This window comes from Mytilus californianus, unplaced genomic scaffold (assembly GCF_021869535.1).
Source record: "Mytilus californianus isolate M0D057914Y unplaced genomic scaffold, xbMytCali1.0.p SCAF_1, whole genome shotgun sequence".
Lineage (NCBI taxonomy): Eukaryota > Metazoa > Mollusca > Bivalvia > Mytilida > Mytilidae > Mytilus > Mytilus californianus.
In genome coordinates, this window is record NW_026262581.1 from 128,576,122 (window position 1) to 128,600,760 (window position 24,639).

A 24,639-nucleotide genomic window follows, 5' to 3' on the forward strand; every position below is an offset into this window, starting at 1 on the left:
TTTACAAATCTAATGCGCCATACTGTGCTTTTAAAGATTTCTTCTTGAAATTTTTCAATATTTGAAATTAGAAAAAAAAATAATATTTGAGGATAATTTTTTTAATTTCTGAAATCTGAAATGAGAAAAAATTGACACCCCATAATTTCTTTTTATCCCCCCCCCCCCTTTTTTCCCCAAAAAAAATTCTTTCCCTCAAGATATGGTCATAATCTCAATTCAAATTTCCAATGGAGTTGGCAACCATAATTACCCATTTAAATTTACCATAGTGCTAACTTAATCTATTTTATAATAGAATTAAAAAATATAGTGTCAAATCTTTCATATGGATTTTTTTGTAAAAAAAAAGATGCAACATTTGCAGATATTTTTACTGGTCTTCCTTTATAAATATGCATTTCTTTAAACATGATTTAAAAGCAGTGTAAGGGAAGTAACCAAAACGTTGTATTTGGATTACCTCCCTTACACTGTTTTAAATTATCTTTATTGTTCATTAACCATTACTTTATACATAATTTAAAAGTAGTGTAAGGGAGATAATTTCAATGATGTATTTGATTTATCTCCCTTACACTGCTTTAAATTATGTTTTGTACTAAAGTATTTATCCATTAACCAGGACAACCTTGTTTTTCCCCCTTTTTTGCCCCTAATTCCTAAACGGTTTGAGCCATAAACCCCCAAAACAAATCCTAACCATCCCTTTGTGGTATGGAAACTTGTAGTATAATTTCAGAGAGATCCATACACCGTTCCACAGTTATTGTCTGGAAACTAGAAAATGCTTATTTTTGGCCCCTTTTTGGCCCCTAATTCCTTAACTGTTGGTACCATAACCCCCAAAATCAATCCCAACCTTCCTTTTGTGGTATTTAACCTTATGGTCAAATTTCAAAAAGATCCATTTACTTAAACTAAAGTTAGAGTGCGAAAACCAATGTGTCTTCGGACGACGACAACGACGACGCCAACGTCATACCAATATACGACCACAAAATTTTTTTGCGGTCGTATAAAAAGTGTTAATACTTATTACAATACTATTTTTGACAACATGCTTCCTCTATAAAGTTATCATTTCAAATATCTTGATTATATATTATATTATAACATTAGTCATGAATCATACACAGTTCATATATTGGCATTATTGTTGTTTCTCTCATTATACTTTTCACTTATACTGTTAACAATGATAATTAATATACATGTATCACATTCTTCACAAGAAAATATAAAATCAAATTTGTTTTGATTACTCATTGAATTAAAACAGGGGACAATATTAGAAATTTCATTAAACATTTTGATCCTAGGTTTATAAAGTTCTGTACATGTTATGATAAAATGGAATTCATCTTCTATCTCTTTATGACATAAGGGACATATTCTATTTTCTAAGGCTGTTTTATTGTATCGACCACATTCAATAGCGAGCCTCCTCATGGGGTTTTTGATTATGTGATTACTTGGCCGTTTTTATTGTGATTATTTGATTACCAGAACAAATATTTCATGATTATTTGATTATTTGATAATCTAGGACTGTATTTTTGATTATTTGATTATCTTGTTTTAAAGGGGCACTAGCTATGAGATATGAAAATAAACAGCTGCGCCATGAGTGCATGATAAGCCAGTCGTCTTGTGTGTGAATTTTTATGCAATAATCATAGTTTCTGACATACAGCCTGACATGCGAAAACCCCCTTTTTTTTTACAAAAAACTCAATATCTCTAAAATAAAATTTTGAATCAAAACCAAAAAGTATACAGATCTTTAGATTAATATAACTAAGAAGTGTGTAAAATTTTAAGCAATAATCATAAATCGTTTTTGAGATACGGCGCGACATGTGAAAACCCCCCTTTTTAAAAAAAAAAAATCAATATCTCAAAAATAAAATTTTGAATCAAAACCAAAAAGTATACAGATCTTTAGATTAATATAACTAAGAAGTGTGTAAAATTTTAAGCAATAATCATAAATTGTTTTTGAGATACCGCGCGACATGTGAAAAACCCCTCCCCTTTTTTTTACAAAATACTCAATAACTCAAAAATAAAATTTTGAATCATCACCACAAAGTATACAGATCTTAAGATTAATATAACTAAGAAGTGTGTAAAGTTTTAAGCAATAATCATAAATTGTTTTTGAGATACAGCGCGACATGTGAAAAAAAACACTCACCTGTTTAGTTACTGTTTAGTTACTAAGTCCCGTAACTCAACAAGTTTTAATCTTATTTTCACCAAAATGTTTCATGAAATTTGGATAATTCGTTCTCAAGTTACGGTGCGACATGTTTACGCCAGACAGACAGACAGACAGACCGATAGACGACATTTGTATACCATAATACATCCTGTCAAAATTTTGACGGGCGTATAAAAATTAGAATATGATTTCATTTGGTTCAATCATTAATAAAAGTGAAATAATGAAATAATAATTCATTTTTAGCATCCAATTTGATATAATTTTGTCAAAATAAGCAAAGGAATATCGCTGATGAATTATTCACTTGCAAGTGAATAATTCGATCTCATTAAATCTGTATTCATGTGACCTTCAATTTAACCCATTAGCTAGAGATTGTTTTTTTAACCTATAACATGAAATCAAACAGACCTGTAAAAATCCAATTGCACGAGGTCGCAATCTATTTCTATTTATGTTTATGTTTATATCGGGTTATGTGACCGTCGGTAGTAATTCGGAGGTCATCTCGATAGTTAATTAGATGGCGTCTAGACTAAAATACACACGAAATTCTGATATATATTATAGAGTACATGCTTTCTTAACTGTTTATTTCAGACTTTTTGTAATTTTGACATAAGTTTTAGTATGTTAAAAATCAAATATGAGAATTTGAGTCAAATTGGTGAACATGAATTTGACAGCTTGTGCCCCTTTAAAAAATAATTAATGATTATGTGATTATATTTGCCAAAAAATTTTTGATAATGTGATTACTTGGACACCCCCATGAGGGGCCTCAATAGCTAGCATACATTACTTATTCTTTTTTTTGCATAATTTTTTGTAACATTTTTATCTAAATTCAATAAAAGGTACTTTTCAAGTTCATGCTTTACTTTAAATTTTCTGTAGGCGCTTAGTTTATTTCCATTTATTGAATTATCATCATTAAAGAGACTATTTTTCCAAAATATAATGTAATTTTCATTGAGCTTCTTCGTTAGGGCTGAAAATAATCCTTTTTTAGAAAAGGTACATTGATTTTCCCAAACATGAGTGAAATTCAATTTAAATAGTAGCATTTTAATTTTTGAAGCAAATCCATCATTTAACTGCTTGATAACTTTATAAACATTATATAATAATTACATTACATGTATGTTTCATTATAATACGTTATTTTGATTTGCTAACAGCAATCTTGGGTCTTCTGAAATTGACCTTTATTTCAAAATGAAATGTAACATTCATGATGACACGAACTTCTACAATAAAGTGTACAGGTTAATAAAAGACAAGAGTGCACACGCTGAAATGTCTCGCCTTCTTTACTAATCATTGATATTATGTTGATAGTCCTAATTATAAAGCTTTATTACAACTGTCACATAAACTTAACATTAACCAGGAAAACTAAACATTGACCAATAAACCATGAAAATGAGGTCAAGGTCAGTTGAACCATGCCAGGCAGACATGTACAGTTTAACAATTCTTCCATATAACAAATATAGTTGACCAATTGCTTATAGTTTAAGAATCAAAGCACGAAAGCGCTGTAAAGGCAGTTAATTACAGGTTGTGTGTATTTTAAGTCCAGTTATATCATTATCTTGCATAGTACAGTGTACTTATCAGAGGTGGCTTTCAGTATTTAAGATTTAGAGTTCTCTAATGATATTGAATAAGTTTTATGAATGTCATATTCTGAGCACTATATGAAGGCGATTGTTCTCACTTGTTTATGAACTAGTGCATTATGTCCAGTTTGTACCTTTTTTATCTATGTTTATAGTCAAATTAGTTATCAAAGGTACCAGGATTATAATTTAATACGCCAGACGTGTGTTTCGTCTACATAAGACTCATCAGTGACGTTCAGATCAAAATAGTAACAAAGCCAAACAAGTACAAAGTTGAAGAGCATTGAGGACCCAAAATTCCAAAAAGTTGTGCCAAATACGGCTAAGGTAATCTATTCCTTGGATAAGAAAATCCTTAGTTTTTTCATTGGCAATCATAACACATCTCCTTATTTATATAATGATCTATATTCAACGACCTCAGGTACAAAAAAAATGTATGTAACTAAACTATGATGGGAAACCTTTGACTTCTTTCTTTATATAAACTTTTGATTTGATACCATAGAACTATGTAGAGTAAATGTACATTGCAACATGTCAACTCTTTCAACTCCAAGCAAAATTATATTTCCAAGCATAAAGTAATTTATGAATGAAATAAAATGCTCCGCTGGGGCGCAGCTTGATACGACCGCAGAGGTCGAACCCTGAACAGTTGGGGCAAGTATGAACACAACATTCAAGCTTGATTCAGCACTGAATTTGGATTGTAATTAAATATTTGACACAGCATAGGTTTCTGACACAGAATGAAAGTGGTCTAAGATACTTAAAAAAATTTAATTTACCTATTCAAACCATATCATTATTATTTGCTTTTATATATAAATCAGAAATAACCAATTTAAAATGGAAAATTTTAAAGAAAAAAAAGAAAAAAGAATCCCCCCCAAAAATTTTTTTGAACCCCCTTATGATTCATCACCCCAAAACTCAATCCCAGCCTTCCCTTTGTGGTATGGTACCTTGCAGTACAATTTCAGAGAGATCCATACACTTGAACACAAGTTATTGTCTGGAAACTAGAAAAATGCTTGTTTTTTGGCCCCTTTTTGGTCCCAAATTCCTAAACGCTTAGGGCAATTACCCCCAAACTCAAACCCAGCTTTCTCTTTGTGATATGGAACCTTGTAGTACAATTTCATAAAGATCCATACACTTACACACAAGTTATTGCCATGAAACTAGAAAAATGCTTGTTTTTTTGCCCCTTTTTGGCCCCTAATTCCTAAAATTTGGAGGCAATTACCCCCAAAATCAATCCCAGCATTCCCTTTGTGATATGGAACCATGTGATACAATGTCAGAGAGATCCATAGACTTACACACAAGTTATTGTCATGAAACAAGAAAAATGCTTGTTTTTTGCCCCTAATTTCTAAAATTTGGAGGCAATTACCCCCAAAATCAATCCCAGCATTCCCTTTGTGGTATGGTACCTTGCAGTACAATTTCAGAGAGATCCATACACTTGAACACAAGTTATTGTCTGGAAACTAGAAAAATGCTTATTTTTGGTCCCTTATTCCTAAACTTTTTGGGCAATTACCCCCAAACTCAATTCCAGCTTTCCCTTTGTGATATGGAACCTTGTAGTACAATTTCATAAAGATCCATACACTTACACACAAGTTATTGCCATGAAACTAGAAAAATGCTTGTTTTTTGCCCCTTTTTTGCCCCTAATTCCTAAAATTTGGAGGCAATTACCCCCAAATTCAATCCCAGCATTCCCATTGTGATATGGAACCTTGTGATACAATGTCAGAGAGATCCATAGACTTGCACACAAGTTATTGTCATGAAACTAGAAAAATGCTTGTTTTTTGCCCCTTTTTGGCCCCTAATTCCTAAATTTTGGAGGCAATTACCCCCAAAAATCAATCCCAGCATTCCCTTTGTGATATGGAACCTTGTGGTACAATGTCAGAGAGATCCATACACTTACACACAAGTTATGTCTGGAAGTTACAAAAATGCTTATTTTTGGCCCCTTTTTGGCCCCTTATTCCTTAACTGTTGGTACCATAACCCCCAAAATCAATCCCCACTTTCCTTTTGTGGTATTGAACCTTATTTTAAAATTTCATTGAGATCCATTCACTTAAACTAAAGTTAGAGTGCGAAAACTAATGTGTCTTCGGACGACGACGCCAACGTCATACCAATATACGACCACAAAAAGTTTTTTGCGGTCGTATAAAAAGGAGTTCTTAATTAAGAAATAAACTGATTTGCTGAGCGCAGCTGGATACACCAGCAGAGGTACTACCCTGAACAGCTTGGGCAAAAATGGACACAATATTCAAGCTTGATACAGGTCTGAATTTGGATTGTAATTAAATATTTGACATATTATAGTTTCTGAATAAATGTAGTCAATGAACTTGAAATCGGTTATATGAATTGAATTTATATTCAATTAAAGATTTCTTGCTGTTGTGCAATACACTGTGCTGTTGTGCAATACTTAATAAATCTGTTGCCAGACTATAATCAAATAAAGTTCAATTTCTTCTCAAGGTCATATTTGAAATTTATGAAAATCAATAGGGAGATTACATCAATAGCTATAAATAATTCACCAAAGTTTCATGTGAACTGCTTAAAGCATTTTTGAGTTGTCCAAAAACTGGAAAATCCCCCCTTTTTTAATGAATTAAACCCCATAACTCAGAAATGTAAAATCTAAAATTTAGAAAATTCTAAAGGGAGCTTACGGATTGATAATTTAGTCTTAGATGCAAGATTTTGTTATCAGTTGTTAGTGGCTTTGAACTAGCTATCAGTAACTGCGAGTACTCTCAGATTTGTACTTAGTGTCTTTTTGTTGTTTGGATGTACAACTACCCGACCACGTCCACTTGTATTTGTATTTATCCATCTGATGAGTTTAGCCTCTTTCAACTGATTTTTATAGTTCTTTCTTATATTGTAGTGTTACACCACTGTCCCAGGTTAGGGGGAGGGTTGGGATACCGCTAACATGTTTAAGCCCGCCACATTCTGTATGTACATGTATATGCCTGTCCCAAGTCAGGAGCCTATAAAAGTGTAATTCAGTGGTTGTCGTTTGTTTATGTGTTGCATATTTGTTATATTTGTTCATTTTTTTACATAAAATAGGCCGTTAGTTTTCTTGTTTGAATTGTTTTACATTGTCATTTCTGGGCCTTTTATAGCTGACTGTGCGGTATGGGCTTTGCTCATTGTTGAAGGCCGTACTGTGACCTATAGCTGTTAATTTCTGTGTCATTTGGTCTCTTGTGCATGTGTGGAGAGTGGTCTCATTGGCAATCATACCACATCTTCTTTTTTATATTTACATCAACAGATATAAAAAAATTCACCAAAGTCAAGGTGAGACAACAAAACTTAGTTGTAAGATCTCTGAAATTTTTTACAGGGTACGAGTTTTTCTCATTGTTGGAGATTGTACAGTGACAGTAACACCTGTAACTGCTTAAACCCATTTCTTATGCACTTTAGTTTGATAAACTCACTGAATATCATACCACATCTCCTTATTTTTATATGCATTACAATTTACATGTGCATGTAATTGTAAATATATATATATCAGAACAAAATTCATTGCGTCACTTTTATTTATGCATCCTTTGGCACAATACAATTTCTAAAATTACACAACATAAAACAACTAAATGTTATTTCAGATGAAAGTTTTTCAGTTCCATTCATAGGATTTATTAGAATTTTGTATGTTTTGCCAAGTCCAATAATTCGCTCTATGTGACATAGAGACATAGTTGACTAAACCACCAGGTGTCGAACATTCAAGAATTTTCAGTGTTTCTGTTTTTATTTGATGAAAAGGTTGCCTGAGCTCCAGGAGCTTTAGGTTTTATCACGGGATATTCTGTGCTGTCAATAATAATCCAAGTCGTAGGAAACTTTAATTTGAAGTTGGATGGTGAAAAACACCTGACTAAACCACTAGATGGCCAAGTGTTAGCCTCACACCACTGTTTAGACATAAAAACAATCCATGTATACACAATATTCTTAACACTAGATTCAATCTAGAATCTAGACAGTTCAAAGTTGGTTGTATGATGCCTCAATTTCATCAAAGTCATAAAAAAACTGATTTTCAACTGACACCCTATCAATTTGAAAATATATGTATCTCAAACAATGTGCTGCTGGACCAAGTGTGGTAAAAACAAATAAAAATTTAGTATACAACTCTAAACCGGTATAAAAATGCATGGCTGTGTCACGTGTCTTCATTTCAAAATTCTCTGCTGAAAACATAGGCATTGATGGTGTTTGCGTAATTCCATCTGTGAAGCTCAACATTAGCTCGGCAGTTGGTGGTGGACAGTCATAAATCCTTTCTGCAGTATGAATGACTTCTTCAGGAAAACCAACTTTACAATCAAAACTTTCCTCTAGATTTCTACTACAATATTTATCAAGTTTAGTTCTTTTGTTTTCACAGGAAACTGCCCTGATTTTTCTTTTTGCGGACGATTCAGTCTCTTGCTTGGTCCAGGAAAATAGGCTGGGAATTGCAGTAGACTTAAGTCTCTGTATGGTGGGTTTGCGCCCTGAAAAAGGTTATAAAACATTAGTTTTTTTATAATTAAAAGAACTTCCATTAGCAATGTATACTTTGTACTACCTGGCGAAATATTAACTAGATTTATTCATTACAATCTGGATAAAACTATGTTTGCCTGATTCAATGTATGTTATGTAAATCCAAAGGACAAACAATGAGAGACTTATGCAACAAACGTACATTGTTTGTACCTAAATAACTATAATATAGATGAGAGCATGTCATTGTTTTGTTCCTGTTAACATTGTCATTGATATTTTTCAAGAAAGTCTATGAGGCATAGCTTATGCATTCCTGTCATTACTACATTAGCATAATTACTGCTAAAATAATTCTCAGTATGATATACCTCTTGTAAGAAATCATTATAATTGTAGCAATCACCAAAAAATCTCAAACAGATCACATTGAATCGTAATCCAAAAAATTATGACGTCTTGAATTACCCACCCCCTTTTATTCTAAAACGATAATTGCGGTTGTAAACAGACTTTGGTTTATTCGCATGGCGATTACATGTATAACTTTATATTTCACAAAGAAAATAGAGTTTTACCATGAATAGTTTCCTGCACGTAGTCTTTTTCAGTAAAACGTGCCTTGCAAACAACAGCTGATTGAGATGGACTCCACGATATCATCGTGTTCTCGTCCAATCTGCGTATGGGCCATGGCGTTGATCCAACTTTTCCTTCTTTTTAAGTCATTTGGAAATGCATGTCCTCCTCTTAAATGACATCCAGGTACACAACAACAAGTACTTGGCATCGTTAATTAAAAATATAACTGAAATAGTTGCACAGTGCAGAAACCGGAAGTAGAGGAACAGGATCCGCTACCACGGCGCCACCTATTCAGGAACGATAATTTGCTACTTTATATAACTGCGAAAATAACGTTCGACGGGTTCACGTGCATAAACAGAAATGCGCTTTAAATTGTATAATATAATTCATGTTCAGTCGACCTTTTATTATTATATCAACGACTGAAATGATTTATAAACATCTAGATTGCAGATAACACTCGAAATTAACCCGAGCTCTTTCCACACGGAATTCAAATAATTCTAGTTTGTCAATCGGTTGACTGCTTATAATGCAAAATACTAATATATCAAAAGTTTTTAAAACTAACAAAACACAATGATCGTTTCTCTATTTCCCAATGTAAATGAAATGAAACAAAAAACATTTTATATCGCAATAAGAAGAGGAGAGAATTCAACATTTCCGGATCTACTTGGAGTCTAATGACCCCCCACGTAGATAAGTTGGATACCGCGGAAGGAAGGATTAACCCGGCAACTAGAAAGGCATTAAAGCACTGCCTTTAAAAACAGACCAAAACACAAAAACTTAACACTGAGCAATGAACCATGGTGAGGTCAAGGTCATATAAAACCTGCGCGACTGACATATAGATCATAAAATATTTCCATACACCAAATATAGTTGACCTATTGCATATAGTATTAGAAAAAAAGGCCAAAACTCAAAAACTTAACTTTGACCACTGAACCATGAAAACGAGGTCAAGGTCAGATGACACCAGCCAGCTAGACATGTACACCTTACAATCATTCCATACACCAAATATAGTAGAACTATTGCATACAGTATAAGAAAAACAGACCAAAACACAAAAACTTAACTATAACCACTGAACCATGAAAATGAGGTCAAGGTCAAATGACACCTGCAAGTTGGACATGTACACCTTACAGTCCTTCCATACACCGAATATACTAGACCTATTGCTTATAGTATCTGAGATATGGACTTGACCACCAAAATTTAACCTTGTTCACTGATCCATGAAATGAGGTCGAGGTCAAGTGAAAACTGTCTGACGGGCATGAGGACCTTGCAAGGTACGCACATACCAAATATAGTTATCCTACTACTTATAATAAGAGAGAATTTAACATTACAAAAAATGTTAACTTTTTTTTCAAGTAGTCACTGAACCATGAAAATGAGGTCAAGGACATTGGACAATGTGACTGGCGGAAACTTCGTAACATGAGGCATCCATATATAAAGTATAAAGCATCCAGGTCTTCCACCTTCTAAAATATAAAGCTTTTAAGAAGTTAGCTAACGCCGCCACCGGATCACTATCCCTATGTCGAGCTTTCTGCGACAAAAGTCGCAGGCTCGACAAAAAACTGGATAGAAATCGTGTTTTCATGATCCTAGCAAAAAATGTAATTATAAGTATTGAATGCTTCTTTTAGTAATTTTATAGGGTTGTAAAAGCGATTACTGTGTGCACATTTTTAGAATGAAGCGCTTCCGCACTTCATACAAAATGTACTTCGGTCAACGCTTTTACACCCCAATAAATTTACAAAAAGCATTCAATTCTTAAATAAAAGACTCTTTTTCATTTGAGTTTAAAATCTGTAACCAAAATCCTACAAAAGACTTTAGGGCCTATATACCAATAGGGTACATTCCCAGTTCAGCTTATAAAGCTGTATTTACTGCCTTTGAATTTACGTTAAGTAGATTTTTTGCAAATTTGATTTGGAGTTTTACTGATTCCATTGATAAATATTGAGAATGAGCATTTATTCTGTATTCTGACTTTATGTATTATTACCTGGTAATATATCCCTGAAATCTGTGTGATAATCTCCAGTCCATTCTCGACTTCTGTTACATGCCATCTCCATTTCATACACTGATACAACAGGCTTATAAAACTCTGACGAGTCCAATAATGTATTTTCTGGACATGCAACTAGCACATATACATCCACTTCCAAGAAATTTGCAAGTTTAGGAACATTTAACTTTCCAACAACAAATGTATAACTTTTCTTTCCAGCTTGTTTGATTAAGCTTTTGAGTCGTTCTATAACTTTAAGATAATCAGCCACACCTAAAGTTCCCACTACGATACCAACAATGTTTGCATCTTTTGCCTTCTCCACCATGTAAAATCTTTTCATTAACATTCTGTTTACATTAGAACTTTCTTTCCTTAGTTCAAAGTTCAATGGATTATAGGTATAAAAACAGCACTTATTCAAGGTCATTATTAAATTCGTCAAGGTTAAATTTTCTTGTCCTATATAAAGCATCATTGCACTATCTAATGACTGGTTTAGAGGAATTTTAAATGATCGGTTGCATTTACATATAGATTTCTCTTGAGAAAGGTCATTTGACAAACTGTCATGGCAACTATTATTTGAATCACCATTTCCTGATGGAAAATTTAGTCCTGACACAACAAAGTTATGAAAATGATGTTTCAATTCTGTAGCAATAGCATCTGAAAGAGAATATCTAATGTATATATACCATTGTATGCCTGAAATCTATGGTATTTACCTGGAGAAAATCATTCTCACTACATTAACCAATACATGACACATAAAGAATACACAGAGAAACCTGAGAAATTTTGTGAGGAAAATTGACATTTGCTACAAGAAACCAACAAATGTATACTGAACAAGGAAAATTTTAAATGTTACAGAAAGTAAACAAGTAAAACTCAAATGTGACCTGTAACTTATAATTCTGTAAAAAGGAATAGAAAACTAATATTTTACTAAAATTACATTTGCTACAAGAAACCAACAAATGTATACTGAACAAGGAAAATTTTAAATGTTACAGAAAGAAAACAAGTAAAACTCAAATATGACCTGTAACTTATAATTCTGTAAAAAGGAAAAGAAAACTAATATTTTAATAAAATTGTCTAAGTAAAAAGACCTTATTTAAAATTTTAAATATAAGCCAGATAGACCAATATCTGTATCGATATCTTCCCTGTAACTATGTATTACACAACTTTGAATAAAAAACACTAGATAAACAGTTACAAGAAAAAGCCATAAAAACTAGCATTATTCCTGTAATAAACCTCCCCTACCAAATGTTTTAATTTAAAAAATGGTTGCAATAGATAGGTTGTTGCACTGGTGAACAAGGAATTTTGATTATGATAAAGTATGGATTCATAGCCCAGTGAGTTCAGAGGAGAAGATTTGTAAAACTTTACAGACAGACCAAAGCGACAAAGGACAGAAGATGTAAAATGATAGCAATAACTCACTCTGGCACTTTGGTTTATCCTGTGTTCCGTTGAAACAGATTTTACTATTATAGGAAATATGTTAAGAAATTTTAAATATACATGTATAAGCTATATCAATATCAGGTATTATATAGACCTATTTTACATAGCTGAAGTAGTCAGAAACCAGTTAAAGGTAGCACGGTAGTATTTGCATTCCAGAATTTAGGTTGCTCTTTTGTGTACCCTACTTAAGTCAATGTATCTGAACATTATGATTGGACAAAAAATACAGTATCAACTGAACATACTTTCCCAAACTGAGGGATGAATCAGGTGTAGAAAAATATGAAATAATTTTACATACAGATGAAAATGATTTTTTGAGAATTTTTTTAAATTTTGTATTCACTGCACGATAAAAGACCTAAAAGCACTAGTGGCCTTAGGTTCTTAAAGATAGCAAAAAAAGTAAACGGTCATGATACATATTCAAATTCATTTCTGAATAGTAAAATGAAAGTACTTCAGTAAACTGTGAATGTAGAATTTTTAGCAGTGTTAGAAAGTGGTGAAAATTCTAAAAAGGCTATCATTATCCCTTATGGGCCAGGAAATACTACCGTGCCACCTTAAGGGGGATATACATGTTTACACTAAATCAATGAAGGATTTTTTTTTACCTATGCAATTTGTAAGTTTATCAATAAAAAGTTGATTAAGGGCAACTATGATAAAAACATCCCTTAAATTCCACCCCTGGGAGTGAAAATTGCTGATTCAGCAAATGTTGGCTGATCTGTGGGTAATAAAGTAAAAATTTACCTAGAAAGTAGAACTTCATTATTTTTATGTAACTTGCAATACATTTTTAACTATAAATGCTCGCTTTAACTTTTCGCAGTGTCTGACACATGTGCAACCACTGGAATTTGAGACGCGACATATTTTATTTGCCTGTACATCCTATTATTTTCACCGAAATAAATAAATTGCATAATTTCTTATTTTTTTCCATACAAGTACAGCTTTACTAGTTTTCTTTAGGTTTAATTTGTAGTTCTGTGGTAACATGACACCAGTATGAGCTTTTTTGCAACCAGCAAGTGGTGAAGGGGTCCTTACTTATTCATTTAGCCCTCATATTTGACTGAAATAGAGATAGCAATAGGGGTTTCTTTACACTGACAAGACATTTTTTTTGACAAAGAATGTAATTATGACTGTTTATCAGCAAGATTAAATAGTTTATTCATTTTCCATGCAAATGTCATTAATTGTTTTGATTTTCTGACAATGAAAAGCAAAATAAAGGTAAAATGATTATGTAAGGGGACATAATTTAACTTAATGCATACATGAGAAATAGACAAACAGTCAACTTAGAGATATATTCTAGTACATATATTGTCAAAAAGATTTTAGAATGATAGTTAACTGCCATCTAAAGAATCTTGTTATGTTGCCTTCATAATCTGGAAATGCTTAAAGTAATGTAAGGCATGCTGTAAAATGTGGAATGGACTTTAATATCATTTTTCATGATTTGGTGCTTAAACTGTTTCTTTCAGTCAGATTAACTATAAATAGAGTTGGCAATCCAATAATTCCTCCTGAATCACCATGTTTGACTTCTGTGTTGATTTGAAACATCATATATTTGGATTTTGTTCACTCCTTAAGTAAAAATGGTAAGATGATAAAAAAATGAAAATCTGCCAGCTGGGGTAGGGGTGTAATCTTTCATTTTTTTTTGGTAAGAAATAAGTGCAGACTAGTATTCTTTATTGTAATATGTTACATAGTAAGAAGGCTATGCATCATAGGTGTCATGACTGATTTCAAGTTTGAAATGTCTTGGTTAAGGTAGCACGGTAGTATTTGCATTCCAGAATTTAGGTTGCTCTTTTGTGTACCCTACTTAAGTCAATGTATCTGAACATTATGATTGGACAAAAAATACAGTATCAACTGAACATACTTTCCCAAACTGAGGGATGAATCAGGTGTAGAAAAATATGAAATAATTTTACATACAGATGAAAATGATTTTTTGAGAATTTTTTTAAATTTTGTATTCACTGCACGATAAAAGACCTAAAAGCACTAGTGGCCTTAGGTTCTTAAAGATAGCAAAAAAAGTAAACGGTCATGATACATATTCAAATTCATTTCTGAATAGTAAAATGAAAGTACTTCAGTAAACTGTGAATGTAGAATTTTTAGCAGTGTTAGAAAGTGGTGAAAATTCTAAAAAGGCTATCATTATCCCTTATGGGCCAGGAAATACTACCGTGCCACCTTAAACTATAGACTGATACCTGGTTAAACCATGATTAGAAATCATTGAATGGGAGATAACTCTAACTACACAAAACATACAATGTATCTAACTAAAACATATAATTTTTCACAGAGTTTAATATGATTTAGGACATGCAGTTAGAAACTCCTTGTAAAAGCAATATGATTCTGATATATTTAAGTACATAATTTGCAGCTTGTATGAAGTTATGAACATGATGAAAAAATTAGAAAACATAAAAATCTCAAAACCATCTTGTGGCTGCCTCAACCACATGTAAAACAATTTCAACCAAACAAAGACAAGTTGAGCTGAAACACTTACATGTTTACCACTTCATATTTATCCTTATATATTGTGAAGTATTATGTGTATGATGGTCATTTCTATTTGTCTTATCAGTTGTTATGTAAGGTGATTTCCTCAGTTCTTTTTTTTCAACTTTGACTTTTTGATACTATCTTGAAGTTAGTTTCCTTTCCTTTATCTTAGTCTATTGATCATGATACGGTTTTTCCTAACATTATGACATAATGTTGCTGTTCATCCTCATAATCATTTTTCATTTAACTTTTGTCATCTAAGATAACCAAATTAAAAGTATTTAAAATGCATAGAATAGAAGTAGATCAACATTTAGACTATTATCTAACTTGAGTTATCACTGAATATACAGTAAAAATAAGAAGATGTGGTATGATTGCCAATGAGACAACTCTCACCAGAGACCAAATGACTTAGATGTTAGCAACTATAGGTCACCGCACAGAGTGTTCAGAGTTCCCCACTGAATTATAGAATTTATGGAAATTATTAATTCCTGTTACAATCTAGTCTTTTCTACTTAAAGTTTTCTAGTTTTATTATACAAAAAAATTGGCTAAAGCTGTTTTTAACTTATAAGGATATCTTAATATATTAAATGACTTGCAAAAAATAAACAAGTTTGTTTATATTTTTAAATATTATCCTCCTTGTGTTTAAATGTTTTCTTTAAAACTTTTTCTGTTTATAATCAACATACCTACAACATGATGATAGCAGGTATCATACAACAAAACAATAAGTTTATCTTTGTCTGTAAATATGTCCTTGACCTTTGACACAAGATCAGGAACATCTACTGGTGATTGACCAAAAACAAACTTTACAGGGATTCTACGAGTAGGGCTCATACAACTATGGCCATAGTGAATAATACAGTCTGCATTGTAATGTTCAGCAGTTATTTCGTCTACACAACAACTAAAATATAAACAAACAGCAAAAATTAAAGTTAAATTAAACTATTCTTGAGTTCAAGAGGTTCAAAACAGTTCATAAGTGTATGAATCTTCCTAATTTGTAACTTTAAAAAAAGATGAAATTGACAAAAAGATCATATGAAACTTTTTTTGTTCAAATTTATCTTCAAGGTTTTAGACAAAAAAATTAAATAAGATTTTTTGTTTTTGTTTCAAACATTTATAAAAGCAGAATATTAAAATACTATTTTGCTACTAGCAGCCATTTAGGTTCAATTTTGACAAAATAAGCTCAAAAACATGGCTTATGCATTTTTGGCTTGCATGTCAATAATTCAACCTCATTTAGATCTGTATTCATGGAACCTTTAATATGGTCCTTACCTGAAGATCAGTTACGCATGTGCTAAGCATGTTCTGTTATCAAAAAAGAAAAGAATATTAACATTGAAAAGTGAAACAAGGGAGCCACCGAGAAAAACCATTATGTTGACACATTCAGATCACAAGAATTATTCATATACAGGTAAGACGATAATTTACATATATTTTACATCTATAACATGATATCAAACAGACCTAGAAAATAAGTATCAATACTTGTGTTAAATTTGTTGTTGGGTTGCTCATTCACTCACATATACACCCATATATTCCTACAAATATTCAAAATCAAATCTAGTATTGCTTTATCAGCCACCCAAAAATTATTCCTATGTACAGTTAGAACTGGTCCAAAAGTTTAAGAGAAAAAACAAAGGTGTTATAACAGCAACAACACAGACTGGGCTTATAGGGTCAGTGGGCTAGCAGAGGAGAATAAGTGGGTTTTTATCATTAGTCTACAAACATAAGACTTGACAATTATTCATAATCAAAATTTTATTTTTATAAACAAATCAAATTGGGACCCTGATTTTTCTAATATGTATGTTTTAAAGTGTGTATAATAAGATGTTGTACATGTGGACCATGATATTCTCCATGGGTACTTAGTCAGTTATCTCATTTATCAAATTATCTAGGGGAGACAATCTTAATTTTCTCCCTTTTATCCTCAGAGGAAATGGTCTTTCCATGAAGGTCACATTAAATACATCTGTTGTGCACATGTAAATTGGTGCCAAGCAGTTTTTTTTATAATTTTCTTGAGTGTTTTGTACTTTTGTTTCATCAAATTTTTTGTCTCAAGCGAACAGGATGAAGGATATCCCAGATACACCTGTTCTGCATCGAGGAAATTGATATCAATCTTTTTTTTTTGCTGTAAGATAACTGTCATTACTGGAATCTAACTTCTATTGTCTGTGGAAAAAATTGTTTTTTGCTAGTTTTTGAAATCATGGTTTCAGTTTTAGTACATGACAATCAAGGGAAAATATATCTTTCAATGGGTATTAAAATTGTTCATAGTAAAATCTACAAAATTTTATATTACACTGATATGAGTAATACATGTACATCCACAATTCATTACTTCAATTCCAGTAAGTTACTTAAGTTTGGATAATTGGTTGAGTTCTTTTTTTTCCCAAGGGGAGATAACTTGAATGGAAAAGACATTTCTGCAGTCTTTATGTGCAAATGTTGCACCCTGCTACTGTCTTTCACCAATAATTTTGAGCAGCTAAATTGATAGGACAACAGATAAAAGAATTCTTATCATAACTTCATGAAATGACTTTGGTCCTTCAGTAAATATATGATAAGTGTAACATTACCTGCCATATGATGTGTCTCCAAGTATAAACACTTTGCCCTCTATTTGACTTTGAATTTTGTCAGCTATGGGTACAGAGTCTTTCATCAATTCATCAGGCATTTGCAATGCTATCTATGATGATATAACACAAATAAGCAAAAAAAAATGTTGACAAAATTTAAGTAATTATGTCCTTTCCAATAAAACTTGAGAACTTTGTTAAAAAAATAATTGATTAAATATTTGATTTATTATAATTATATATAATTGAAAAAATTTGACAAGAAAAATCAAAACTGTTAAGTTTTTGTCACAATAATAAAAATACATCTGCAATCAGGAAAGATTTACATATGATGTCATAATTGGTCAGCTGGAAATATTTACAATCTTAATTTTAACTGAATGAGGTAAATAAAAAATATTTATAGATAATGCTCTTCATATGTATGGACAAACATAGTATTTTTTATGATGTGTAACAGACACAGGAACATTTCCATAACAATTTGTTTTCCAAGATTGCGGTTTATTTTTCCGGAAGGAAAGACATCTTAAATTGTATTATAACAGGATACTTTACTAAAACTGAAATAACATTTTAAATCTTCAAAGATTGATTGATTGACTGTTGGTGTCAATTAAATTGGAGTCAAACATGCACGGAAATCTTCAATATAAAAATAAGGAGATGAGGTATGATTGCTAATGAGACAATTATCCACTAAAGTTCAAATAAAGTGGATGTAAGCAATTATAGGCAACTGTATAGTCGGCCATAAAAGGCTCTGACATGAAAAATATGAATCAATTCAATTCAATTGAGAAAACTAACGGCCTAATTTATAACAAAACAATTTACGTAAAGTAAATATGACAGACATGAACTAACGACAACCACTGAACTACAGGCTCCTGACTTGGGACAGGCACATAAAGAATGTGGCAGGGTTAAACATGTTTGCGAGCACTCAACTCTCCCCTAACCTGGGACAGTAGTGTTACAGCACAACATAAGAACAAACTATAACTAGAGGCTCCAAAGAGCCTGTGTCCCTCACCTTGGTCTATGTGCATATTAAACAAAGGACACAGATGGATTCATGACAAAATTGTGTTTTGGTGATGGTGATGTGTTTGTAGATCTTACTTTACTGAACATTCTTGCTGCTTACAATTATCTCTATCTATAATGAACTTGGCCCAGTTGTTACAGTGGAAAATATTTTGTAAAAATTTACAAAAATTGACTATAAAGGGCAATAACTCCTTAAGGGGTCAATTGAAAATTTTGGTCATGTTGACTTATTTGTAGATCTTACTTTGCTGTACATTATTGCTGTTTACAGTTTATCTCTATCTATAATAATATTCAAGATAATAACCAAAAGCTGCAAAATTTTCTTAAAATTACCAATTCAGGGGCAGCAACCCAACAACGTGTTGCCTGATTGGTCTGAAAATTTCAGGGCAGATAGATCTTGACCTAATGAACAATTATGTCCTTTTCAGATTTGCTCTAAATGCTTTGGTTTCAGAGATATGAGCCAAAATCTGCATTTTACGCTATGTACTATTTTTTAGCCATGTCGGCCATCTTGGTTCGCGGGCGGGGTCATCGGACACATTTTTTAAACTAGATACCCTAATGATGATTGTGGACAAGTTTGGTTAAATTTGTCTTAGTAGTATCAGAGGAGAAGATTTTTGTAAAAGATTACAAAAATTTACGAAAAATGGTTAAAAATTGACTATAAAGGGCAATAACTCCTTAAGGGGTCAACTAACCATTTTGGTCAATTCGACTTATTTGTAGATCTTAATTTGCTGAACATTATTGCTGTTTACAGTTTATCTCTATCTATAATAATACTCAAGATAATAACCAAAAACGGCAAAATTTCCTTAAAATAACCAATTCAGGGGCAGCAACCCAACAACGGGTTGTCAGATTCATCTGAAAATTTCAGGGCAGATAGATCTTGACCTGATAAACAATTTTACCCAATGTCAGATGTGCTCTAAATGCTTTGGTTTCAGAGATATAAGCCAAAATCTACATTTTACCCCTATGTTCTATTTTTAGCCATGGCGGCCATCTTGGTTGGTTGGCCGTGTCACAGGAAACATACCCCAATGATGATTATGGCCAAGTTTGGTCAAATTTGGCCCAGTAGTTTCAGAGGAGAAGATTTTTGTAAAAGTTAACGACGACGGATGACGGACGCCAAGTGATGAGAAAAGCTCACTTGGCCCTTTGGGCCAGGTGAGCTAAAAATCAGTTCAAAAAGTCTTAACTCATCAGATCGATACAAAGCAGAAAAACATCAAACATAAACACAGACTGACATGGCAGGGTATTTATCCATCACTCATCCCTAACAACAAAAAGGACACTAAGTACAGATCTGAGAGTACTCACAGTTACTGACAGCTAGTTCAAAGCCAATAACAACTAATAAAAAAATCATGTATCTTAAGACTAAAATATCAAAGATGTTCTGAAGCAAACTATAATTAGAAAAATTGACTTTTTTATAAACTTGTTTATTTGGAAAGTAAAGATTTCTTTTTGGGGTATAATATGACTCATATCAAAATTCACAACAAAAAATTAGGCTCACCTGCCTCTTTGAGCCACCTTTCTAAATTACTGTTATTCATCATTAATAATAAGGTAAGAGATGTCACAATGCCACAAGGTACACCAAATCCTGAGAGAAAACATGGAGAATTTATACATACATTACATCAAATGACAGATATTTTATAATACTCACATGTTCATATAAACCATACCTTTTTAAAATCATTTTTTTGTATCCATTTAATGCAATCTTGAATTTCGTAAAATTTCTCTAGTAAATCTTTAGACACATTTCCACCAGAATAAACATCAAGTTTTCTGCTAATTACATCTTCATCAGGAGAACTGAAGTTAGCAGTCATCTTCCTTTCTGAAATTATACCAGATATCATGTTTGTATCTGACAATGTAATAAATTTTGGATGATTAACTGAAACTATATTCATGTATACGTGTACATCTTCCTTTCTGAAATTATACCAGATATCATGTTTGTATCTGACAATGTAATAAATTTTGGATGATTAACTGAAACTATATTCATGTATACGTGTATGACAAACAACTACACAATGAAAGAATTTTTACTAGTAGTCTATAGTGGATACTGCAGTACACGACATGAGAATCTACAAATAAACTTAACAGTATAAAAAGTAATCTAAGAGTGAAAAACAGTTTTTATTGATTCCGTATTACAGGTAAAAAAAATTCTGTGTCCAGCTTGAGCAAAGGCAAATAAAAATTTACACATTGGAATATTTTGGAACTACAATGCATTTATCATGTTTATGTGGACGTAGTCACCAATAACAGTAAAAAAAATAAATAAAATGAAAAATCAATATACTAATAAACACAAAATTGTTAATTTTTTTCGTTTAACAGTTGTGCTTGAGCATTACCCTGTTCCTGTTTTGTTGACAGGTGCTGCCATGTTGTAGGTTATACAATTTCCCATGCAAATTTGTAAATCAGATTACCAAAAAGGATAATGACAAAATAAAATGAATTAAAATTCGTAATACAGCTTTCGTCTTCTTTCACAGGTAACACCTGCCTCATATTACTACTTCACTTCAGTTTTTTAAATGTCCTTATAATTATCACTTCTACTTCTCCTTCTTCCACTTGATATTGTCCACTCAGTGATACAGTTTAAATCACCAATCAGAAATGTCAGATATATCTATTGTCCCTCTATTGTCAATGTCAATCAATACAGTTCACTTCAATTAACACCTATGGGGAAGTTCTTAAACCTCTTTTCCAACTTTGTTGATTTTGGCATCTTCTGTATGAACGAAAAAAAGTGCACTGCAAATTCCAGTTTAGTTTGAACAGGAACATATATATTGTCATTATTGACATATACTGTTCCCAGGTTTGAACTTTATATATCTATGGCATGCTATGTCTTAAAACTTTTCCAGATACACAGGTTTTTTTGTACTCAGAGTAAATTTTGAGGTGAAAACACAGCCAATTTAGCCAAAGGATTCACATGAACCTTAACAATGACAGTGTAATTGTAACAGTAAATTTGGTCCGGTAGTAAAATTTGTCCGCCAGACTTTTTTTCCTAGTTAATCAAGTCCATGACCATTATTTTACTAGGAATTTAAGTCCCAGGACAAATTTTCCTAGGTAAATAAGTCCATAGCTAGTAAAATATGTCTGGTACTTATTTTCCTAGGAAAAATTGTCCTAAGACTTGTTTTTCTAGTAATTTTTATTATATTATAAAAATTATTGAAAATAAAAAAAAAAAACATATTTTTTTAGTTAAGATTGGAAAGTTTCATTAATTTTTTCCTATTTAAAATAAAGGACATGGTCGGATGTTATAACCAGATGTCTCTGTTATAACCTAGGCATGTTAATGACATGGACATGATGTCCTAGGAAAATTAGTCTGGGGACATAAATTTTATTAAAATATTAATACACAGCTCTAAAACAATATTAAAACATAACATTTAAATTTAACTTTCAAAATAAAGGGAATGGACATTTTTACCTAGGAATATTAATAGCATGGACATGATTTCCTAGGAAAATTAGTCTGGGGACATGGATTTTATTAAAATATTAATGCACAACTCTTTAACAATATTAAAACATATAAATTGAATTTCCATTGTTTACATGTAAATAAGTTGTTTCATTAAAATTTTTCTTTTAAAATAAAGGGCATGGACGCTTTTACCTAGGAATATTAATGACATGGATATGATTTCCTAGGAAAATTAGTCTGGGGACATGAATTGTATTAAAAATATAAATACACAACTCTTAAACAATATTAAAACTTAACATTTAAATTTCCAATATTGTTTAAATGTAATTGATTTGTTTCATTAATATTTTTACTATAAAAAAAGGACATGGACGTTTTTACCTAGGAATATTAATGACATGGACTTGAATTCCTAGGAAAATTAGTCTGGGGACATAAATTACTAACATCGGACTAAAAATACTAGTAAATTCTGTAACCATGGACTTTTTATACTAGTAATATGTGTCCGCCCGGACATATTTTACCAGGACAAATTTATCTCTTACATAATGACAAAATCAGTCTCGGTATTCAGCCTTTTTTTTTTAGGATTCCAAAGTGAAAAAAAATTCAGTGTTGGGCAACACAGTAAGTTATCTCTATAAGCTATTCAGATATTTGGTTTTCTCACCATATAATGTAGCCAAATATTAACTCATGGCCATTCAAATTGTTGTTCTGAATGTATTTTTTTTCTTTGTAACATGTGGTTCAGTGTAATTTTGCTTATACCTAAAATAATGTAAATTTCAATGATATAAAACGTTTAAAAGATCTTTATTTGTAAATTGAATTATAATACTTTCATAGATGTCGGGAATTACTAGCACTGTCTCCGGATAATTAAGATAGGAACCCAATAAGAAACCATTGCATGTGCACTGCGGTTAACTTATAATCCTCTTAAGATGGAAGGAAGATAAGATGAATAGAAGTTATAAATATATATATGGTGTGTACCAGCTGTAATTTGTATAAAACATGTTTTGTATTCTGAGACTTTCGTATAAGCAGAGACATATAATACAATGTCTCTGGTATAAGCCAGTTTAGTTATAATAATTGGTGACACAAGTTTGATTTCATTTTCAATAATTAACCAGCTTGATATTTTAATGGCTTTTTAAATCATAAAAATTTATAGTTATCTTAACCTATGTCATATTTACTCCAACCTATCTGTTGCAATACCCTCGCCTGCAATACAATACCGTGAAATGCCAGTAATATAATGATAAAATACACTGTTCTCTGCAGGTGGGTTGTTAACATGTTGCAGAAACGCCCCTGGAAAGGCAAAAGCTTGTGGTATATATGTAGGACACTGACTGCCATAAGAGGGGGCCGTTCCAGTTATGCTTCAGTGGTCCCAAAATAATCAACCAAATTTTTCCCACAAAGGGGGGGGGGGGGGCACCTTGGTCCCCCTAAATCCGCCTCTGAATTCATGAACGATTGTTGCCTTAATTTTGCCCTAGCCTTATATTAGTGGTGAATTCATGAATGATTGTTGCCTTAATTTTGCCCTAGCCTATTCAAAAAGTAGACTACAATGTTCGGTACAGTTACGACTGGAAATGAAAAAAAAACTTGATTGAATAAGGAGACACCAGGGGTGCTTAAACGTCATACAAATATGAGTATCCCCTTGCCTAAACCATCAAATCAAGCCGAGTTAAGTAGTAAAAAGGGAAATTCGGTTGGTTGCTAAACTGGATTATCGGAGATATTTTTTATCAAAAGGACGGCTTTTATAAACATAACATGTTTTTTAAAGGAGGCAAATGACATGCGCAATGAGATATATCTTGCATCTGATTATAAACAGTCTGGGTATTTTGTAAAATGCCCGAAAACTTTAGGCAATTTCTAAAATGCCTGTAAGATATATTGACTAATTTTTTCAGGCATTTTACAAAATGCCTGGAAATTTTGAAAGGCATTTTGTAAAATGCCTGAAGTTATTTTATAGATTGAAATATTCACACAAACCGACTAGCAATTGAAAGATTGAAAGTGTCGAACAACAGAGCAGCTTTATCTATCAGTGATACTTGCTGAATTTGAAAGCTTGCATCTTAAGTGTTTTAATAATAAAAATTAAATTCTACTGAATTATTCAAAATTCCTACAATCACCGAACTCGACAATTATTTGTTACTTCATATAATGTTTAGATGGCAGGATAAGTAACACATTTGTCCTGTTTTTTTTTGGGGGGGGGGGGGGGGGGGCCCACACATAAATATCTT

General features: G+C 32.1%; 2 protein-coding genes across 3 annotated transcripts in view; both read right to left on the minus strand.

Moving 5' to 3' along the window:
* Positions 1–24,639, minus strand: part of LOC127733999 (2-(3-amino-3-carboxypropyl)histidine synthase subunit 2-like) — a 36,721-nt gene that overhangs the window by 6,822 nt on the left and 5,260 nt on the right. Inside the window, exons 1-5 of one of the 2 annotated variants that reach the window (XM_052243498.1) lie at positions 23,019–23,107; positions 20,538–20,695; positions 17,758–17,870; positions 15,817–16,037; positions 11,057–11,734 (exon numbers count right to left, since the gene is read on the minus strand). In XM_052243498.1, coding sequence (XP_052099458.1) covers positions 11,057–11,734; positions 15,817–16,037; positions 17,758–17,870; positions 20,538–20,687 — 1,162 coding nt within the window. In that variant the 5' untranslated portion in view covers positions 20,688–20,695; positions 23,019–23,107. Of the gene's footprint in view, positions 1–11,056; positions 11,735–15,816; positions 16,038–17,757; positions 17,871–20,537; positions 20,696–23,018; positions 23,108–24,639 lie in introns of those variants that run through there. The other variant, XM_052243509.1, reaches the window with a different exon arrangement.
* LOC127734039 (uncharacterized) lies at positions 7,546–9,681 on the minus strand. Its single transcript, XM_052243596.1, has 2 exons — positions 9,006–9,681; positions 7,546–8,435 (listed from the first exon to the last, which is right to left on the minus strand). The coding sequence occupies exons 1-2, from the start codon at positions 9,088–9,090 to the stop codon at positions 7,921–7,923; spliced, it is 600 nt and encodes a 199-aa protein (XP_052099556.1). The 5' UTR covers positions 9,091–9,681; the 3' UTR covers positions 7,546–7,920.

Bases quoted from the DNA above. Each gene is read 5' to 3' on its own strand.
- LOC127734039 (XM_052243596.1), bottom strand. From the start codon at position 9,090: ATGATATCGTGGAGTCCATCTCAATCAGCTGTTGTTTGCAAGGCACGT. The intron at 8,436-9,005 runs GTAAAACTCTAT...AACCTTTTTCAG, and splicing joins CGTGCAGGAAACTATTCATG to GGCGCAAACCCACCATACAG.